The sequence below is a fragment of the Eulemur rufifrons genome, chromosome 2 (genome assembly GCF_041146395.1).
Source record: "Eulemur rufifrons isolate Redbay chromosome 2, OSU_ERuf_1, whole genome shotgun sequence".
Lineage (NCBI taxonomy): Eukaryota > Metazoa > Chordata > Mammalia > Primates > Lemuridae > Eulemur > Eulemur rufifrons.
Window position 1 is genome coordinate 16,475,352 of NC_090984.1, and position 13,916 is coordinate 16,489,267.

The 13,916-nt window shown below is 62.8% G+C and overlaps 2 protein-coding genes across 3 annotated transcripts in view; one reads left to right on the forward strand and one right to left on the reverse strand.

Moving 5' to 3' along the window:
• SH3GL1 (SH3 domain containing GRB2 like 1, endophilin A2) overlaps positions 1 to 3,755 on the forward strand; it is a 30,975-nt gene extending 27,220 nt beyond the window's left edge. Inside the window, exons 5-10 of one of the 2 annotated variants that reach the window (XM_069497283.1) lie at positions 563 to 696; positions 828 to 986; positions 1,104 to 1,207; positions 1,812 to 1,936; positions 2,068 to 2,127; positions 2,522 to 3,755. In XM_069497283.1, coding sequence (XP_069353384.1) covers positions 563 to 696; positions 828 to 986; positions 1,104 to 1,207; positions 1,812 to 1,936; positions 2,068 to 2,127; positions 2,522 to 2,718 — 779 coding nt within the window. In that variant the 3' untranslated portion in view covers positions 2,719 to 3,755. The remainder of the gene's footprint in view (positions 1 to 562; positions 697 to 827; positions 987 to 1,103; positions 1,208 to 1,811; positions 1,937 to 2,067; positions 2,128 to 2,521) is intronic. The other variant, XM_069497276.1, reaches the window with a different exon arrangement.
• A 389-nt stretch (positions 3,756 to 4,144) lies between these two features.
• MPND (MPN domain containing) lies at positions 4,145 to 13,159 on the reverse strand. The gene is made up of 13 exons (XM_069491726.1): positions 13,040 to 13,159; positions 11,558 to 11,959; positions 10,637 to 10,873; positions 8,238 to 8,370; positions 7,702 to 7,786; positions 7,495 to 7,591; positions 7,251 to 7,323; positions 7,105 to 7,181; positions 6,133 to 6,301; positions 5,970 to 6,040; positions 5,521 to 5,610; positions 4,920 to 5,012; positions 4,145 to 4,323 (listed from the first exon to the last, which is right to left on the reverse strand). The coding sequence occupies exons 1-13, from the start codon at positions 13,157 to 13,159 to the stop codon at positions 4,237 to 4,239; spliced, it is 1,734 nt and encodes a 577-aa protein (XP_069347827.1). The 3' UTR covers positions 4,145 to 4,236.
• Positions 13,160 to 13,916: the final 757 nt, after the last annotated feature.

Consider the following 13,916-nt stretch of genomic DNA (forward strand, 5'->3'; position numbering starts at 1 on the left):
GCTCCCTGCAGGCCACACGCCACCCCGTGGGGACAGAGCAGGGGCAGTGACGCTATGCAGGTCCAGGTCTGTGGCACCGTCCTGGCATGTGTGCTGGGGGCACATAGTGGACCGCACAACCCCTGTGTGTGGGGAGGAGGGGGCTGCACCGATGGATCAGCCCACATCAGCAGGAGGTGGACATGGGAAGAGGGGCTGTTTGGGGACCAGACGGGCAGGGCAGTGGGTAGCACCCCCTCCTGCAGCTCCAGAATCTTCCAGTGTGGGTGGCTGGTTTCCCCTGGGCGAGGGCAACCAAGGCTCCTGAGAAGGCCCCTCATCCCCCCATGAGCAGGGGAAGACCAGCCCCTGCCACCACCTTCAGCCAATTCGGGGCGAACCCGGTCCCTTGTCAGAACGTGGGGAGGGCACCAGGAGGGGGCAGCTTGTATGACACCTGCCTCAGTTCAGATTTGGGGTCCTTTGTTTTGCTTTGAATTCCTGGGGGGCAGGACTGTATGGAGGGTGGGGAGGACCTCGCTGCCGAAGGCCCCGGTGACGGCTTCCCCCACCCCTTGTCTAGGCGACGCCCTGCTGGACGCCGGGGAGTCCATGAAGCGCCTGGCGGAGGTGAAGGACTCGCTGGACATAGAGGTCAAGCAGAACTTCATCGACCCCCTGCAGAACCTGTGCGAGAAGGACCTGAAGGAGATCCAGGTACCCCGCCCAGCGCCGGCCAACCACCCCTGCACGGCCTCGGTCCTGCGCAGGCGGGGTGGGTCTCCCAGCGGTGCGGGGACAGGCCTCCCGGCGGCCGCTGGCGTGACCCACGTCCCCGCCACCCCCAGCACCACTTGAAGAAGCTGGAGGGCCGCCGCCTGGACTTCGACTACAAGAAGAAGCGGCAGGGCAGGATCCCCGACGAGGAGCTGCGCCAGGCGCTGGAGAAGTTCGAGGAGTCCAAGGAGGTGGCGGAGACCAGCATGCACAACCTGCTGGAGACCGACGTGCGTCCTGCCGCGCCTCCCAGGGCGGGCGGGGGGTGCTGAGGGGCCTCCTCGGGAGGGTCAGGGAGGGCGAGGGAGGGGCTTACGGCAGCCCCTCAGCCCCGGCTGTGCCCGCAGATCGAGCAGGTGAGCCAGCTCTCGGCCCTGGTGGACGCCCAGCTGGACTACCACCGGCAGGCCGTGCAGATCCTCGATGAGCTGGCCGACAAGCTCAAGCGCAGGTGAGCCCTGGCCCTGGCCAGCCTGCACTGTGGGATCCAGACCCCTGCAAGCTGGGGTCCTCCTTCCTGCTGTAGGTCCTGGGGCCGCCGTGCGCCCTCTGCTGGCGGGAGTGGGCTGTGCCCCTCCGAGGCCAGCCCTGGTTCCTGCCCCAAGCTACTGTCCTTGTCACTGACGGAGGGGCTGGAGTGGCCTGAGGACCGAGAGTCCAGAGCTCTGGGCCGACACCAACCTCGAGGAGGGTTTTGCTGGCTCTGCCCCAAATGCTGAGCCCTGGAGGCTCCTCCCGACCATGTTCCCATCCCCTTCTTGGCCCTCTGAGCGCAGTCCTGCAGTCAGCCCGTGCCCAGGGCCTGGCATGTTGGCCACCTGCCTTCTGGGCTGCTGAGGGGGCGCTGGCATTTGTGCGTCTGTCGGCAGGAATGCCCGAGGCGAGGAGACCATGCCAGATCCAGCCACAGCCAGGGTCCCAGGCCCCCTCTGACAGGCCTTTCCCACGGGCTGGGCTGAGCCCTTGGGCAGCAGCGTAGACACGGGTCAGGGGGAACGTCCCTTGGCCTTGGCACTGGAGTGCTCAGGGCCGATCACGGCTCTCTCCCTTCTCAGGATGCGCGACGCTTCCTCACGTCCCAAGCGGGAATACAAGCCCAAGCCCCGGGAGCCCTTTGACCTCGGAGAGACCGAGCAGTCCAACGGGGGCTTCCCCTGCGCCACAGCCCCCAAGATCACAGGTGATGGGTGGTTTCCTGGAGGCGGGAACACCAGGGGGCAGGAGTGAGTCTCCGAGAGCCAATTCAGGGCCGGCGGTGAGGGGGGCATTGGCTCAGCCCCATGCTCAGCTGGCCTCGTGTTTGTCCACAAGCAGCTTCTTCATCTTTCCGATCTTCCGACAAGCCCATCCGGACCCCCAGCAGGAGTGTGCGTGAGTGTCCCCCAGGGCCCAGCCCTCGCTCGCTGCCTGCCCCACGTCTACAGCGCTGCCTTCTAGTCTGTTCTGTAAAGGCCTTCCTCCTCCTCCTCCTCCCCTCAGTGGGGGACACAGAGGGTGGCACAGGCCACAGGCTCCAACCCCCAGGCCTTGGGGCAGCAACACAGACCTGCAACACGCCAAGGGCTTTGGCCCAGCTCTAGGCTCGGTGGCTATAGGGGCATCTGCCCATTCTATGTCCTGGTGGCATCGGGTGTCCCTGGCACCCGGCAGTGCTCACTCACAAAGCCCCTTCAGTCCTCCCCGACCACCCTGGGCAGAGGCTGGGTGTGGAGCCCCCACCTCACCCTGGCCCGCGACAGATGCGCCCCTCTCGCCCCTCCCCCAGCGCCCCTGGACCAGCCGAGCTGCAAGGCGCTGTACGACTTCGAGCCGGAGAACGACGGGGAGCTAGGCTTCCGCGAGGGAGACGTCATCACGCTGACCAACCAGATCGACGAGAACTGGTACGAGGGCATGCTGGATGGCCAGTCGGGCTTCTTCCCCCTCAGCTACGTGGAGGTGCTGGTGCCCCTGCCTCAGTGACCCGCCGGCGTCCCCTTCCTGGTCACCTGCGTTCCATGTGCCCCTGCGGGGGCTCCGGGCCCCTCGGTCCTCCCTGAGCAGGGCCTGGCACCTGGGGCAGGCCCGTTTACACTAGCGCCCGCCCTTGTGTGGGTTGGTGGCTCCCCTCCCCGCGTGGGCAGCTGTCTTTCCTGCTCACACTAAGGTGCTCTTAGAAACACTAACGTTCCTGGGGCGGACCCTCCCCACACCTCCGTCCTGACTGCCCTGGGGCCCAGCCCCAGCCCGTTTTACATCCCTTCCCAGCCCGTTGCTGGCGATGGGCCACGGCCCCCACTCCAGGGCTCCCCAGGCGCCCGTGGGCCCGCGGCTGCACCCCAGCCTTGCACACATGCCGCTTCCCCTCCAGAGCGAGGGGGAGGGCCTCACCGTTCCCCCAGCCAGCTGTCAGCTTGCAGCTGGGGACAGAGACCAGCTGGGGTCCCCAGGGGCTGTCCTGCCCAAGGACACGCCCTCTCCCAGGAGCCTCGGTGCCCCACCCCACCCCCACAAGGCCGAGTACCTTTCCAGCTTTTTAACTGCCCCAGCCAAGCACAGGGAGGTGTTTCACCCTCTGGCACAAGATGCCACCACCAGCTGCACCCACACGCCCCCAACACCTCTCGCACGGGACCACAGGGCCCCCAGTCCCCCCCAACCTTAGGCTCAAGCACAAAGGCTCTGACGAGAGAATGCTCCCGGGCCCCTGGCTGCTAGGCCCCTTCCTGAGCCTGTGCCCTCCGCCCTGTGGGAAGCGTCCCAGCCGTCTCCTCTACACCAAGGCGCAGCCCTCAGGGTCCCTGAGACTCTGCCCAGACCGGCAGGGCCCCAGCCCTGGCATCCACTTCCCCTGCGGCCTAACCCCAAAACTGGCCAAACTGGGCTTGGGGGGCCTCTGGGCCTGACTGTATTCACATTCCCCTTCCTGTGTCCCCTTCTCACCATTACTGGGGGAGGGGGGGACGCAGATGCCTTGGCCGTGGTCTAGGGCGGATCCAAATGTACTCCTGATTTTTTAAGAAAAGAAGTATTAAATGTTTCTTTCTACAGCCCTGGCCTCGTCCTGGTGCAGGGTGGGCCTCCTCTCCCTGGACACCCTCGTGCCAGCACCACGGCCACCCAAGGGTCAGCCCGGTGGCATCCCACCTGCAGGCCTCCACAGAAAGCCTGGTCACCAGTGGGAGCAGCTTGGCCCTGAGAGGCGGCTCCCCACAGCCACACACACCGCCGGGGGCACCGAGCAGGGGGGAGCCCTGCTGTGGGGCTCCAGGTCAGGCCCAGGCCCAGAGGGGGCAGCTGGGCAGGAGGCAGCCCCTGTGCCTGTGGGGCAGGTGCCCTGCCGCAGAATCGAGGAAGCGGGGGCCACCGTCACCCCACCCAGGGAGATGAGCTCACCAGCGAGTTGCTGCTTTCGTTCTTTTATTAGCGGAGCCTCTGCTAAGTCACTTGGTGAGACGGCAACGGCAAAGCCGGGCCAGTGACCCGGAGCCGCTGGGGCCCTCAGCTGCCCTGCTTGAGGGCGCTGTACACCTGCTCCAGCACGTGGCACAGACCCTGGTCCTTGGGCGTCCTGCTGGCCAAGGAGATCTGAAACAAGAGCGGGTGCCTCAGGGCAGCAGCCTGGCAGAGCAGGGTACGCCCAAGCCCAGCACGGGGTGGCGTTCCTGGCGCAGCCTGCTCAACGAGGGGTGTTGCGTGACCAGGACTGGCTGGCTCATGGTGGAATGCCAGGCGCTGTGACTGGAGGGCGTGGGGCTTATCTGCACACTCCAGATGCCACCTCCCTGCCTGGGTCTTGGTCACCCGCGGGCACGCTGGGGCCTCGGGAGTCAGTGGTCGCCAGCCCAGCCAGAGTTTGAACAAAGCGAGCCAACGTGTCCTATGCAACGTGGAGCGTTTTCAGAGAATGACTTTTCAAGCAGGAAGTTAGGACACACTCAGAAGGCGCCCAAGCCCTTACGTAAACGTCCCCAGCTGCAGGCCGGCCAGCTACAGGGGCAGCAGTTCATGGGACCCGCTGCTCTGGCTCTGTTCAGCCCTAAGTGTGAGGCTCCAAAACCCAGTGGGAACCCAGCCCGCACGCCCTGGGCAGCCGCGGTGTGAAGTGGGGTTGGGTCACCATAGTCACTGTCTCTGGCTGCCCTGGGTGTGTTCCCGGTGGCCCCTCGGGACGAGAGCCTCACCTTGAGCTTGTCGAGGTAGGTGTGCTCCTGGTCCCAGGGCTCCTGGAACCTCACCAGGTCAGGGGCGCCCTTGTAGAACTCCACCAGCAGCATCTGCGGGACAGGGCAGACGGGACACACGACCCAAGTCACCAACAAGTAAATGACACAGGAGAGAGCATGAGCAAGCACAGCAGGATGGCCCGCCTTGTCTAAGTGCAGGAGGGCTCCCTGGAGGGGGAGGCAGCAGCACTGCCTGGGCTGCCACGCACAGCCCACCTAGACCCACGCTCCCTGGACATGGTTCTCTGCACAGGCCTGACAAGGCCCCTGGTCTAGCCTCGTCCTGAGTAACACCCCCTGTCCCTGTGAGTCACAGGTTCAGTGAACTAGTTCAGCTTCCTTAAGAGCATGTTGAACACACAGGTATTAGAAATATGTCCATCCAGGTACCGACAGTCCCGTGGAACTCCTCCCCTCAGAATCAGCGGCAAGTGCAGAGGCCTGACAACAGGGGGACGGGGTGGGGGACTTTATCCTGAGAGTGAGGGAAGAGGAGCCCGACAGGCCCAGCTGGGTGCCTGCAGTGCGCCCCACCCGCCCCGCCTGGGCGTGAGCTCACCATCTCGTGGAGGATGTCGTTAGTCAGGAAGCTGTCCTGGACGTAGGCCATCTCCACGTCCATGGGGATGCCGTAGTCACTAGGCCTTTGCTGGCAGGGACACAGGCTGGTCAGAGAGGCCCCCAGGCCCCCAGCCCATGGCAGGAAAGGGATGGGGGAAGCGCCCTGGCCGGGAATCGGTGCAACTGGGGAGGAGGGGTGGCAAGCTCCCAGCAAGAGAGGCCCTGAGATTCCCTCCCAAAGCTGACCTGACCCTGACCCAGGGCAGACACGGGAGGAAGCTAGGCAGGTTCAGGAAGGGAGCCGTTCTGGTACCTGGCAGCTATGCCCAGAGGCCCTGCCCCTGGCCCGCCCCAACAGAACCCTGAACCGGGGTGCTCTGCCTCGGCCCCTCTGCCCAGAGGCCCCCGCCGCCCCCCCACCTCAGCCCCCCAGGCAGCCCCGCCTACCTCGGGAGGAGGCATCACCCAAAAGGGCGCGATCTTGGACTCGGGGCCTGGGTTGCCGGAGTAGTAAGGGGCTGGCGGGGCAGAGGGAGAGAGGGCTGGGCCTGGGGGGCTCCGCTGGCCCAGCACCCCTCATCCCCCGCCTGCCACCCCCCACGGGTCTCACAGCAGAGCAGAGCGAGGCAGGGCTGGAAGCCGTTGCTCGAGCCCTGCAGCCGCAGCTGGTAGTCCATCTGCGCGTCGATGTCCTGCAGCGAGGGCAGCGCCGGGCCGTGCGGGTGGCTGTGGTACCAGCCGACCAGGGACAGGCCGCGCAGGAACAGGCTCTGGTAGATCTGGGGACAGAGGCACAGCTGGGGGGCACCGAGGGCCTGAGCAGCCCCGGTGGACTCACACGTGCAGCCAACCGTTAAGGAGCACCTGCTGTGTGCCAGGCCCGGACACTGGTGCACAGCAGTGACCAAGACAGACCCTGCCGCACTGTCACCAAGTACAGTGAGAGGTGGAGGAACCACTCACAGATACAGCCGTAAAAATGACGCACCCTGCCACTAAGCAAAGGCAGGAAAGTTGTCACGACCACACTGCCGCATCCCCAGTTCATGGACGACAGCTGGCACACAGTACGTGCTCAGTAAATAGCTGGACTTTCGCACATGTGAGCAGGAGGGGACATCCTGGGTGTCCTGAGCAAGTAGAGGCAAAGAGAAACGGAGAGGTGGACAGTGCGCAGAATTGGCACCCACTCACCCGTCCCCCGAGGGACGCTGTGGCGCCGTTGCTGAGCACAGCGCGAGGCACGTGCTATGCACCACTGTAAACTGAGTAAGAATGGCGGCTGGCGCGTATCATTGCCATCACTAGGCGCTCAGCTTCGTTTAAGCTCGAATTTTACCCAGGAGGAATCAGAGGTGCTGAGCGGGGCGGGGGCTGGCGGGGTTTGCACACAGTGAGCTCTGGGGCTGGGCGACCCAAAAACAGCCATTAACCCTTAAGCCTGGAGTCCCAGGCACAGGGACAGGCACGCACTCACACTCAGCCACACACTTGCTGGCGCTGGCACCATGCCAGCCTCTGGGGCAGCAGCCAGGACAGCTGAGTCCCTCCCCAGAACGCCAGCTCCCAGGCAGCGCCTCACCTCCTCCTCAATGGCGGCCGCAGTGTCAGCGTCCCCAAGCCGGCTGCGACAGGGGAAGGCTCGCAGCACGGTGAGCACTGCAGGGAAGAAGTGGCCATGGGCCCTGGCCCCAAATGCCCCCCTGCCCACCCGGCCCAGATACTCACTCTGGCTGTTGATGTCCCAGCGGCCCCCCAGGTAACCCACGACCTCGCTCCGCGTCAGGTGACTGTGGAAGTCCTGGGGAGGGGAGGGATGTTGGGAGAAGGCTCGGGCTGCGCCTCTGCCCCGGCGCAGACAACTACCCACTCTCACGGAGCTGACAACCTGGGGACCCCCTCACCCCCTTCCCTGGCACCCCAGGCCCAGGAGCCCTGCGCCCCTGGACAGGGTGGGGACTTGGCCACGCACCAGCAGGAACAGCACGTTGCTGGAGACGGCCACGTTGAACGGCTGGAACTTGTTGATCGCCGCGAAGGACGTTACTTCCACCAGGGTGTGGGGGTTCCTGTAGGAGCCCGGAGGGTCCTGCAGCCTCAGGAAACCCCATCAGCCTGGGTCCCCCAACCCCCGCAAGAGCTCCAGGCGTGCTGGGGTGGGGCTTGGGGCGCATCTGACCTGGCAGAGTCGCGACTGCCCAACATGCAGTAGCGGACGGGCACGCGGATTTTGTTTTCCACCCGCTTCCCGGAGGGCATGGCCTCTGTGGTGGGCATGGGGGAGGAAGAAGGGCAGCGTCAGTCCCTCCCCGGCCCGAACTGGAAGGCAAAGCAGGGGCAGCCTTCAAAATCAGGTGGCGAGTGAACAACTAGGACAGACGAGATTGAAAACAATTAGATGAGGAACTCAGGAAACCACGTCCTGGGCCAACAGAGTCAGGCGGCAGGGCCAGGAAATCGGGCGTGCTTTAGGAAATCAGGCAACGGGGCAAAGAAATCCCGCGGAGAAGCAAGAAATCAGGCGGCACCTAAAAAACAGCAGTGGGACCCAGGAATCCTGCCCTGGAGCTTGAGAAGTTAGGCGGCGAGAGAAATCAGGCGGCGGGGCTGGGAAGGCAGCCAGGCACCTGGCGGGGGCCAGGAAGGATAACGGCCCGACCTCCCCCCAGCCTCCTCCCCGTCTCGCCCTGCCTCCCCCATCCCCACGCCTGTCACCTGGGTGGGCAGTTTCCGAGGGGCCCTTCCCCGGGGGCCTCCGACTCTTGTCCTCCACGGAGACCCCCGCCAGAACCTCCTCTTCCTCCTCCTCCATAAGCAGCTCCTCCTCCTCCCCTTCGCTGGCTGGGCTCTGGAGGGGCAGGGGTGGGGGGCGGCAACCGGAACCTCAGCTGGGTGCCGCCACCCTTCCCACCAAGCCCCACCGCAGACCTGGGGCCTAGGCCTTAGGTGCCATTTCCTCAGGCGGACACTAGAGGGAGAGCGAGAGCAGAGGGTCCTGGCTCCGCGCTGCTCCCTGAGCGCCCTCCTGTGGTCAGTCGTCAGGTTCGAATCCCACCTCTGCCTCCTAGAAGCTGTGCCCCTCAGGCAAGCGCCCTAACCTCTCTCAGCTCTATTCTCACCTGGGGAAGGGCACAGTGACCCAGTCCCGCAGGGGTGGCTCAGGATGAAATAATACAACGCATGCTCCATTCCTTGAGCAAGCGAGCACTTTACGTGGATTGATTTAACTTCCCTTAATAACCTCCCCTCCTGCTTTGTCCTAAACTGCCCTTGCTGGCGTGACCTCTCTGGGTTCAAACCCAAGGGTCCCATCTCAATCCCTGTCCTCACCCTCTCAAGCAGCGTCCAGTGGGGCCGATCCTCCCTCCTGGGAACGGGCCTGGCCCGGCTTCCCTCCCAGCTCTCTGGGACCCCCCCTTGGCCTCCCCATCTTTGCCACTGGTCCAGGGTCCTTGGCCTCCTTCCTTCAACCCACACCCGTCCTGGGCAGCCGTGTCCATTCCGTGTTCAAACCCCGATGACACTGGACAACACCCACGGAACTGTCTCCAGCCCGGGGCCTCTTCCAGCTCCAGACTTGAGGTCCAACTGCCCTTGATGTCTCCACACGGAGGGTCACGGGGCTCACACAACACGGCCACGCTGGGTCCCATCACACCCCCAAATCTGCTCTTTAATGCCCCCCCCCAACTTTGGCAGGAGGCACCGCCATCTTGCTCAGGACCCCCCAATCTCTTCATCCCAGCATGTGACCCATTAGCAAATTCTGACAGATCCACGTTCAAAGACACCTGGAACCCGGGGCCGCTTCTTCTCCTCTCAGTGGCCAGCCGGGCCCACCCCATCATCCCTCACCTGGACCAGTACGAGCCCCCCACCCACCCTGGTCCATGCCCCTGAGTTCTGTCCTCCCCGCAGCAGCCACCAGAGGGCGACTGTGAGCACCTGAGTCAGGGCCCATCCCACCTCTGCCCACAGCCCTCCATGGCTCCCACCTCCCTGGGGGGCGAAAAGCCCAAATCCTCCCTGCCACCCACCAGGCCCTGCACGACCTGCACCCTCCTCTCCCTCTCTGCCTGTCCTCACTCTGCTCCAGCCACATGGGCCTCCTCACTGTGCCTCGAACATACCAGGGGCAGTCCTGCCCCAGGGCCTTTGCATGGGCTATTTCCCAGTTATTCTCATAGCTTCCCTCCTTCAGTTCTCTGCCCAGATGTCACCTTCTCAGTGACACCCTCCCTTCCCTGACCACCATTCCCAACTCCCACCCCCTTCCCAGTTCACTTCTGACATACTACAAAACACACTTATTTATTATGTTTTTGTCTTTTTCCACAAGGGCAGAGATTTTCCACTTTTTTGCTCTCTGCTTTATAGCCTATGCCTAAAACAGGGCTTTGCACACAGTCAGCACTTACTGAATACTTGCTCAATGAAGAGTTGTACGTGTCCACTTGGTTAGGCCATAGCACCCAGTTATTTAATCAAACGCTAACCTAGGCGTTGCCGTGAAGGCATATGGTAAGCGTGATTTACGTCTACAGTAAGTTGACTTTCAGTGAGGAGATTACTCTTGATGATAAGGGTGGGCCCCATCTAACCAGTCGAAAGCCTTAAGTGCAAACCCTGAGTTTTCCTAGGAAAGAAGGAATTCCGCCTCGAGACCGTAGCAGCCACTTCTGCTTGAGTTCCCAGCCTGCCCTGCACATCTCAGACCTGGGTACTGTTACCATCTCCATTTTACATACAAAGAAAACTAAGGCTCCTGGGCCAAGTTCACCTAGCTAGTGAAGACTCAAGGAACATCTATTATTAATACTATGGCATCTGAGGCCGCCTAGGATCTAGTCCCTGCCAACATCTCCGGCCTCCTCAGCCACCCGTGATACCAGCATGTGTTGCTTCATGCCTACATGGCTTTGCATATGCCATTCCATCCCTCTAGAAAGCCCTTCCCTTCGTCTCGCTCCGACAAACTCCTACTCATCCCTCACAGCCCCAGCTCCAATGTCCCCTCCCTCTGGCCCAGCCCTGGAGGAGCTGTGTCCAGCTGGGAACCCCCCTCATCCAACAGTGAGTTGGGACAGCTTCCTGCAGGAGGCTGAAGGACGTACCTCGTCAGCAGCAGCCGCGGGCATGTGGAGCTGGTGCCGCCGCAGCCAAGCAGCCTTGTACTTGTCCAGTTTCTGGCCCTTGTACTTGACAGAGGCCCAGCCACAGCCAGACTTCTTGGCGGGGTTCACCAGCTTCTTGCAGTGGGTGGCCCAGGCGCTGGGTGAGTTGAAGACCTGGCCGGTTTCCTGCCACACGATCCTCCCGTCTGGCTGCAGGTCGCCCATGAACTTCTTCCCCTGCGGCAATGGTGGGCTGGCTGGGCCCCGGACCTGGCACCCGCCAAGCCCTCTTTTCCTGGAAGTCCCCCCAGATCCAATGCTCCCTGAATGAGGCTTCCTGCGGCCCACTATAGCAACCCTTCCAGAAAAACCCATCCCAGGCCAGCTTCTCACACACCTGAGCAGCCTGCTCTGAAACCGCCTGGTATGCACCTGCACGCTCCCTACTCCACTGGACTGTTAGTCCCCCAAGGGTGGGACAGGGTCCCAAACTGCTCCCGTCACAAAGTGAATGATAAGGACAGTAACGGTAGAGACAGCAAATGCTTATGAGGCATTTACCGAGTAGCAGGCACCCCGCCGAGAGCTTTATCCCATGCATTTAATCCTCACATGGAAGGAAAATGTTCCATTTTACAAAAGGGGAAACTACAGCACAGAGAGGTTGAGCGAGGTCACACAGCCAGGAAGGCGGCTGACCCTGCGTAGGTGGCAGCTTCACTCTGAGCCTCGGTTTCCCCTTTGTGGAATGGGGCGTTTGGTGAACTCCGTCCTCCGGCCCAGAAGGGGTCGTGGTCTGGATGCTCCGTACCTCAGTTTCCCCTCCCCACACCGGAGCTCGTCTTGCAGCAAGGGAGCTCTGGGCCTCAGTTTACCCTTCTTAGCCCGAGCCGGGGTGGGGGGCAGGAAGGGGGTGCTCACCAGGTAGTAGATGGACAGCACCCCAGCGCCGGGCTCCAGCAGCGCGTCCTTGAGGAGCACCCGCAGTGTGACCGCCCGCCGGGTGAGCGCGCCCCCCGGCCCGCCGCAGCCCCCCGCCCCGGCGCCCCCGCAGCCGCCGCCGCCGCCACTGCGCCCGCCGCCCGCGCCCGCCGGCCGCTCGGGGTCCTCGGCCTCCGCCTCGTCCTCGTCCTCCTCCGGCGCCTCCTCGCCCGCGCCGCCCGCCGGGGACAGCGGCTCCGGAGCTGCGGGCAGCGACAGGCTGCAGCGCGGCCGCCTCCCCGCCGCTCCCTGCGTCCACCGCCGCCCGGACCCCCGCCCAACCGCACCCCCGCGCCCCCAGCCCCGCCGCCCCCGGGTGCCCAGGCGCCCGCGCCCCCAGCACTACCAGCCATGGCCGCGCCGCCGCGCCCCGTGCGCCGCTGGGGCTTTCTTCCCGGCACGTGACGCGGCCCCGCCCAGAGGGCGCCCGGGCCATTGGTGGGCAGGTGGGGGGCTCCGCCCTCTGGGGCGAGCAGGGAAACAGGCCTCGGGCCGGCCCCACGCGGGAGAGGGACACTGGGAACTCAGCCCTCCAGGACCATTTGGGAAACTGAGGCCCGAGGCCGCCCTCCATGGGAGGGGGGTGGTGGTGACCCGGAGCTCATTGATACGAGTGGGGAAACTGAGGCCCGAGGCCACCCTCCATGGGAGAGGGGTGGTGACCGCGAGCTCATAGGTACAAGCGACGAAACTGAGGCCCCGCTTTCCAGGGGCCAGTGGCTGCACCTGGGGCCACTACTAAGATTGAAGCGTGGAACTGGGGGGCGCAAGGGGCTCAGCCTACTGCAATGAGCGGGGAAACTGAGGCCCGAGGTCTGCAGCCACCGCTCTTGAGAAACTCAGAGGCCTAGACCACCGGGACCAGGGGAAAAACTGAGGTCCGCGGAACGATGCAAGGTGCAATGGGGAACAGCCGCGCGCAGACTAAGGCGGGTCTAAAGTGTCCAAGTCGGCTTCAGTCTCTAACGGGTTAACGTCCACCCTCTCCGGCGGCGGTCGGCTGATTCTACGATTGGACCAGAGCACAGATCGCCAGCCAATTATAGCAGGACCATTTATTTCACATTCAACCAATCGGCAGCAGCCGCTATATTCCCGCCTCACCCAATCAATAGTAAAGGGCGGATTCCGCCCAGCTCGGAGTCAGCCAATGGACAGCCGCTTCCACATGACCAATCAGCAGAAGGCGTCGGGTCTCATATGTCCAATCAGTTGCAGGGTCTGGTCCACAAACGGCCAATCAGCTCCAGGCTTAGGAACGCCGCATCGGTCTAGTCCCGCCCGCCCAGCTAAACTCCACGCAGGCCGAGCAGGGGGCGGAGCTCGGCTGGTGGCGCGTGTGCATCGTGCAGCCCTGGCCTTTGTCCCCTGCCCCTGTCCTGGGACCTTCGTCCCCGAGGCCTTCGCTGGGAGTCTCCCAACCCCCAGCAGGGCTGAAAGCCCGGGATGGGGACTTCCCAAATCCGGAGGGCGGCATGCACTGGGGTCACACGCGGATGGCTTGGACTGGCCCCAGTCGGGGACAGGGGCCTGGATGGACATTGGGGGCTTGGATGGACATTAGGGGCTCAGGAGGGTCAGAGCTGGATACATGCGAATTATTACCAAGCAACATAACTGCAGATCGCATCCTTCATGAATACATGCAAAAAGAAAAAAAATCCTTCCCAAAATATTAGGAAATAGAATTCAGCAATATATAAAATGAATTTTACACCATGACAAGTGAGGTCTAATTCCAGGGACACGAGCTGGTTCTGTATTCAAACATCAATCCATGTTGTCCACCGGTTTAACAGGCAGAATGATGGTCCCCTAACGATGTCCATGTCCTAATCCTCAGGATCTGAGAATATGTTAGGGTATATGGCAAACGGACTTAAGGCGGCAGATGGGATTAAAATTGCTAGTCAGCTGACATTTAAATAGGGAGATTATCCTGCATTATCCGGGTGGGCCCTATGCAGTCACAAAAGTCCGTGAAAGTAAAAGAGACAGAGGGAGGAGTGAATGCCAAAGAGACAGAGGGAGGAGTGAATGCCGGAGAGAGGGTGATGTGATTTGAGGACTTGTGGCTTCGTAGATGAAGAAAGAGGATCGTGGCTCAGAGGAGGTGGTTTCTCCCTTAGAGCCTCCAGAAAGGGACACAGCCCTGCCAACACCTTGATTTTGTCCCCCTGAGCTCCCTGTGGGACCTCTAAGCTGCAGGACAGTGAGATAATACATTGGTGTTGTTTCTAGCCTCTGAGTTTGTGATAGCTTATTACAGCAGCCGTAAAAAACTAATACAGAGGCTAAA

Coding starts and splice junctions, on each gene's coding strand:
- MPND (XM_069491726.1), bottom strand. CDS start 13,159: ATGTCCATCCAGGCCCCTGTCCCCGACTGGGGCCAGTCCAAGCCATCC. Junction 11,960..13,039: donor GGCTTTCAGCCCTGCTGGGG/GTTGGGAGACTC, acceptor CATGGCTGGTAG/TGCTGGGGGCGCGGGCGCCT. Junction 8,371..10,636: donor CCGCGGCTGCTGCTGACGAG/GTACGTCCTTCA, acceptor CTGCCCCTCCAG/AGCCCAGCCAGCGAAGGGGA.